Source organism: Podarcis raffonei, chromosome 2, assembly GCF_027172205.1.
Source record: "Podarcis raffonei isolate rPodRaf1 chromosome 2, rPodRaf1.pri, whole genome shotgun sequence".
NCBI lineage: Eukaryota > Metazoa > Chordata > Lepidosauria > Squamata > Lacertidae > Podarcis > Podarcis raffonei.
The window spans coordinates 22548677-22554946 of NC_070603.1; the positions used below are offsets into that span (position 1 = coordinate 22548677).

The window sequence follows — 6270 nt, forward strand, 5'->3', positions numbered from 1 at the left end:
AAATGTCAGTTATCTCTCTTGATGAGCGATTGTAAGCAAGAGAGAGGAAATTTTAAATATGATGTGCCGTCCTTCTCTATTGAATTCATTTTATAGGGGTTGTGTCATATGATTTATGATTCATGCTTTTACTCTGCCAACTGCTTTGATATTTCTATGATACTTTTATAAAAAATAAAATGAAGATTAGATAGAAATAAATATATTTATAAATATCTATACAAGTTTCTCTAAGCGGTAAATTGGTTATTGGATTATGATATTTATAATATTGGTATTTGTAGCTGTGTCCCTCTCTCTCTCTCTCTCTCTCTCTCTCTCTCTCTCTCTCTCACGCACACACACACACACACACACACACACATATATATGAGAAATTATATGAATGTATATGCATTTGTTATGTTTTTGCAGTTACTGCATCCTCTACATCAAATAATAAAGAACACACACTAGATCTATATCCCTATATCTGTATCTATGAGTGATGCTAACTTTCCCCCCCACATTCCTTTCCCCACCCCAAGTGCTGTGGGCAGCCTATTGACCTCAGCGGAGCACTTTCCGGAGTAGCAGTCCTCAACATTCCCAGCATGCACGGCGGCTCCAACCTCTGGGGTGAGACCAAAAGACCTTTGGGGGAGGCGGCGGCACGAAGCACAGCAGGGGGAGCCGCACAGCCCCAGGTCATCAGTGATGCCGAAACTCTGAAGAACTGTGTACAAGGTGAGCTGAGGAAGAAGGGGCAGCAGCTGGGCTCAGGTGGGTTGGGCTGCTTTAGGCAGCAGCGGATGTGGAAAGTGAGAGCAGATGTGAATTGTTGTGACCATGAATGAGGAATGGAGTGATGCTGCACAGGTGGCAGGCAGGCTTGTGATATTGCTGACACTCCTGAGAACATCGCACAGGGTCAGACCAATATTTATGTATGCAACTACGGCGGCAAGGTTACTGGTTGCCAAAAAATGGAAACACAGCAGCATCCCGACTAAAACAGATTGGTTATCTAAAGTGATGGAATACTTCCATGTTGCCGAACTAACAGGGAGTATAAGAGGAGATATGGTACAAAAAGTGAATAAGGAGTGGGCTATCTTTAAGGAATACATCAAAATTTATGTGGAAAAAGTAGAATTTCTGACAGATACTGAGTGAATCCAGAAAATGATTAGAGTGAAAGCAGAGTAAAGTTAAGATAGAAGGAGAGATTAAATAAATAATGAAATGCGTTTAAGCTAGTTGGAAAAATAAAGTAGCGTAACAAGAACGGCTGGAAGTCAAGTCACTTGGTGGGTGTCCGTGTGGGGTAGGAGTGTAGGTATGTTGATATGTACAGTATAAGTAGGTATTATATAGAGTAATGTAGGTATGTTTTATGTTATGAAAATAAGGTAGTGTGTTGTGTACATGTATTGTGTAAATGTTTATATGTGTGTTTTATATGTTAATAAAATAAAATAATTTTTTAAAGAGAGAACATCACACAGGGAGGGTTTGGCTAGGGAAAGCAGTTGTAAGTCCAGCTCTGAGGGCCTTCTAGCGGTTCCCTTTCTGCGAGAAGTGAAGTTACAGGGAACCAGGCAGAAGGCCTTCTTGGTAGTGGCACCTGCCCTGTGGAACACCCTCCCACCAGATGTCAAGGAAGCAAAGAACTACACAACTTTTAAAGACAACTGTAGGCTGCCCTGTTTCGGGAAGCAGTAGTAGTAGTAGTAGAAGTAATAATAATAAATTTATTATTTATACCCTGCCCATCTGGCCGGGCCTCCCCAGCCACCCTGGGCAGCTCCCAACAGAATAGTAAAAACACAATAAAACATTAAACATTAAAACCTTCCCTAAACAGGGCTGCCTTCAGATGTCTTCTAAAAGTCAGATAGTTGTTTATTTCCTTGACATCCACAGGGCGGGCGCCACTACCGAGAAGGCCCTCTGCCTGGTTCCCTGTAACTTGGCTTTTCACAGCGAGGGAACCACCAGAAGGCCCTTGGTGCTGGACCTCAGTGTCCGGGCTGAACGATAGGGGTGGAGATGCTCCTTCAGGTATACTGGGCTGAGGCTGTTTAGGGCTTTCAAGGTCAGCACCAACACTTTGAATTGTGCTTGGAAACGTACTGGGAGTCAATGTAGGTCTTTCAGGACTAGTGTTATGTGGTCTCGGTGGCCACTCCATATTTAATGTTTGATGTCTTAGCTTTTTATATGTGGTGGAAGCTGCCCAAAGCGGCTGGGTAAAACCCAGCCAGATGGGCGGGGTATAAATAATAAAGTTGTTGTTGTTGTCGTCGTAAGTAGATATGGGCAAAACTTCCAATATTCTCCTCTTCTCCTCCTCCTCCCCCTTGCTATTTCTCACCTAGACCTAAGTGACCGGCGGATGGAGGTGGTGGGCCTGGAAGGCGTCTTAGAGATGGGACAGATTTACACGGGACTGAAGAGCGCGGGCAAACGCCTGGCCAAGTGCTCCGAGATCACACTGCGGTGAGTTAGGTGGTTGGTCTGCGACGGGGCTTCTCCTTCTCTTGCAGTTGCCATTGTGACCCTCACATGTCCTAAGGGAAAGAAAGATGCCGGGTTGCTGGGCAACTTCCTTCCGCCCTTCCCAAAGGGTACCAGATACATGGTCATTGGCAGAGTGAGCGATAACGAGCAAAAGGGGTGTCCACGGCTTAATTAGTGCCGGGATTCAGCCCAAGGACTTGGCTCCGGAGCATGTGAAGTAACGATGGTGGCCCTTTTGTGCGCAGAATGAAATTCTATCAGCAATTATTTAAGCCCTTCACTCGAGATGCATTCCTAGGCTGAGCCTGCAGCACTGTACAAGCAACTCCTGCTTTAGGTGCGACCAAGCACAGGTGAACAGCGCCGAACCTGGATGTCATAAAGACATCACTAAAAGGGCAGAATGGGGACGAGGCAGAGCGCTTGGTTTTTCCAGCGGGTCTCTGATTTCATGCAAGCGCACTGTGACCTAGAACGCAACCCCCACGTGAATGGGAGGTTGCCTGTAGTGTTTCATAGGGTATGGTATAGTGTGAGAGCGATCTTAGGCAAACCACTCTCTCTCAACCTCAGCCCCACGTCTGCAATATGGTCATAATAGTACTGGACTACCTTACAGGGCTGTGATAACGATTGCTCCAATAATGCATGTGAAGTGTTTTGAACGGAAAAGAGCTGTTTTATTCCTTCTTATTCCCAATGCTCATGCTGTGAGTGCTGTTGCCTATGCTGCCAAAATGGCATCACACACACACACACACACACACACACACACACACACACACACACACACAATAAGGAAGGGTGAGAGCTTTTAAGATTTGCAGAAGTATGCAAAATATTTAGGAGGGGAAACCTGATGGGGGAACAACCTGAGCATGCTTGGTGGGAGAAATCATAAAACTGAGAGGGTGGCGGAATAGAGTGGAGTGAATTTTGAAAGAGGGCATCGCTGATTGATTAAATCAGTGAACAGGAACACTGGACACTTCAGTTGGTTAGAGCATGGTGCCCATAATGCCAAGGTTGCAGGTTCAATCCCTGTATGGGACAGCTGCATATTCCTGCATTGCAGGGGGTTGGACTAGATGATCCTCAGGGTCCCTTCCAACTCTTGACTTTATAACAGGACAGGACTGCCTACTGCAACATATTGTTGCAAGGCCCACTTGTAAATGCTTAGTAGTATAGGCAGGCTGAAGCAGAAAATCCATCATGAGACGCAGCCACTCACCTGCAGAAGTCTGTGTCTCATGTTTCCATGTTAGCATCTGCTCACCATTCCCTCTCTGTGTGCTTCTGCAGAACCTTCAAGCATCTCCCCATGCAGATTGATGGAGAGCCCTGGATGCAAGCCCCATGCACGGTAAGCACCTAGTACAGGGCTGGAGAACTGGATTCCTCACCCCCATGGACCACATTTGTCCAGTGGAAGAGGCTGTTCACCTGTCAGTCACCTGATGCAAGCATGATGTTAGGAGAAGCATTTCCCTTTGCCGCCTGATTGAAGTCAAGCTGCGCTGCTAAGATGGATGCCTCTAGCCAGTCCCACTGGGGGTTACAGTCAGCACAGATCAGCTCATTGGCTCTGATTGCAACCCTTGCTTTTGGCAGGGATCAGCTGCACTCAGGAGTTCCAATCGCAATGGCACCAAATTTTTACAAGCCCCACTCACCAAGGACTATTTGCGAGCACCCTTTAAGGCTACCAATTGTTCCTTTACCTGCCCACGCCTGACGTCACAGGTGGGCATGCTTTGGGGGAATCAGGACCCCTTTCTGAAGCTGCCTAGTCAGGAAGCTGCTTCTCTCACCTCACCGATACAGATCGCGCCAGCGTAAGGCAAATCCCAAAGCTGCTGTACATTAGTTCCTGAGATGCGGAGCCTGTTGGGTTATGGGACCTGAGATGCTTTGTACTTCTTTCACTGATATGGATGCTATGTTTTGCTGGGTCGAAAAAGGGATGCAGCCATTGCTTTGCTCTACCATTGCAGGGGCACTATGGCATGTTAATAGAGTCCTTCTTAAGTGTTGCCGCACCCTGTTTTCCTGTGTTTCCAGATCAAAATAACCCACAAGAACCAAGCCCCAATGCTCATCGCTCCACCTCCCCGATCCTCCAGCTTTTTCGGCTTGAAGAAGGGACCGCAGGAGCCCTAAAAGAAAAAGCGCTTCTGGGTCTATCAGAAGCCACGGTGATGCAGCTGGAGGCCTGTTGTCGGGATGCCCAATGCTCTTGCACCATGGGGGGAAGCCCTGCTCTCTATCACCACCACCAAACACAAACAGTTGAACAAGGTTTCTTGCTGCCTGGTACGTGGCAAAGCGGGTGGGCAGCTGCAGCCACAGGGCCTTTGCTTCTGCCACACAGATCGACGTTGCCAATTCCCTGGACCGGGGTGGGAGAGCCATTGCAATACCCCTGCCATCGGGCGTTGTCCCTTGTGGGCTGCCTGCCCTTACCCCAAATTGTGTGGGTGCCAAATCCTCCTTCACTGACCACTCAAAAGGCCCTGTAAATTGTCTGCTCTTGCCCTTCCGGTTCTGTTCCTTGTAGGTTGTTACCCCTTGCACTCAAGGTTACTACTGAAAGACTGTGGCGGCACCGGCTCGCCTTTCCCGCCCCTCCCCTCCGCCCCCTTTTATTTATTGCAACTCCATTCCAAGTCCTCCACTTAGCGTTCTCAGAAGTGCCTCAGCGTAGTAATAAAGAGTTGGGCTTGGATGGTGGTGGTTGTCCTGTTCTTGTAGCTGGTTTCTTTGGTTACAGGCAGACATGAAAGCCTGGGACATCGTGGAGCCCCCGAATTTAAAATGGTTCTGTGTTGGCTATTTCCCAAAAGATGAGGTGTGCCGTGGCTTACTTTTGAGGTTTGGGAAAGGGGGGGGTGGAGTATGTGTGTTTGCGCACATGTGAAAGTACCCGAAAGCGATGTTACTGCTTCTGTGGTACCAGCCCGGATCATGCAATGGTAGCTTTTAAAAACCTGTTGGGAAGAAAGGACGGAAAACTGGGCTCTGTTAGGAATGTGGCTCTTAGAAGACCTGCTGCTCCTTCTCTCTCGCTTGTTAGGAAGACCTGCTGCTCCTCCTCTGTCTCCTACGAGTCAGTGGAGTGGTGAAATTAACTAGATGGCATTTGCTAGCACTTCTCAAACATACTAGCCTGTTGTTGGGTTTTTCTCTTTCTTTGTTAAATGGATAGAAGAGGACAAGTATGGATGTGCAGCCGTTCTTTCACATAACAGGAACAAGCAGCCCTGCCTCTTCTGTCAGCCAGGAAGCCCCACAGCACACTCTGCAGAACGATCCCCCCATAAATCTGAGATCCCATCGCCCTTCTTTGTCTTGGGCCCCATCCTGGCATTGCTCTGCCACATGCTTTCACCCAAGTGTGTGCTGCAGATCTTCCTATCTTGCTCATTCCACAGCAGCCTGCTCTCACTCTCTTATCTCCTTCAGGGCAGAAACCTCTCTTTGGGAGAGCTGTACTTTATAAAACCTGTTCCTTGAGAGCCAGGCCTTCCTACTCTCCAGCTTCTCTAACTGCCCTGACAAGCTGCTGCTGCTGCTGCTTCCTTCCCATTGCTCTAGTGTACCCTGTGGCCACCAGTGACAGCTATGGTATGCTCACCAGGTACATGACATGTACAGCATCATGCAAGGGAACGTGGTTAACTAGGAGCCCATCTATGCAGAGGGACCATATCACTTCAGGCAGTAAATGAGGTGTTGTTTTTGCAGCCTCTCCTTATTTAAAAGGCT

At 47.8% G+C, this 6270-nt stretch overlaps 1 protein-coding gene across 4 annotated transcripts in view; it reads left to right on the forward strand.

Annotated features, from left to right (window-relative positions):
• The window catches only part of DGKA (diacylglycerol kinase alpha), an 81030-nt gene extending 76224 nt beyond the window's left edge, over positions 1 to 4806 (forward strand). For all 4 annotated transcript variants that reach the window (XM_053375252.1, XM_053375254.1, XM_053375253.1 and 1 more), the window contains 4 exons: positions 528 to 726; positions 2361 to 2481; positions 3808 to 3868; positions 4567 to 4806. In XM_053375252.1, coding sequence (XP_053231227.1) covers positions 528 to 726; positions 2361 to 2481; positions 3808 to 3868; positions 4567 to 4665 — 480 coding nt within the window. In that variant the 3' untranslated portion in view covers positions 4666 to 4806. The remainder of the gene's footprint in view (positions 1 to 527; positions 727 to 2360; positions 2482 to 3807; positions 3869 to 4566) is intronic.
• Positions 4807 to 6270: the final 1464 nt, after the last annotated feature.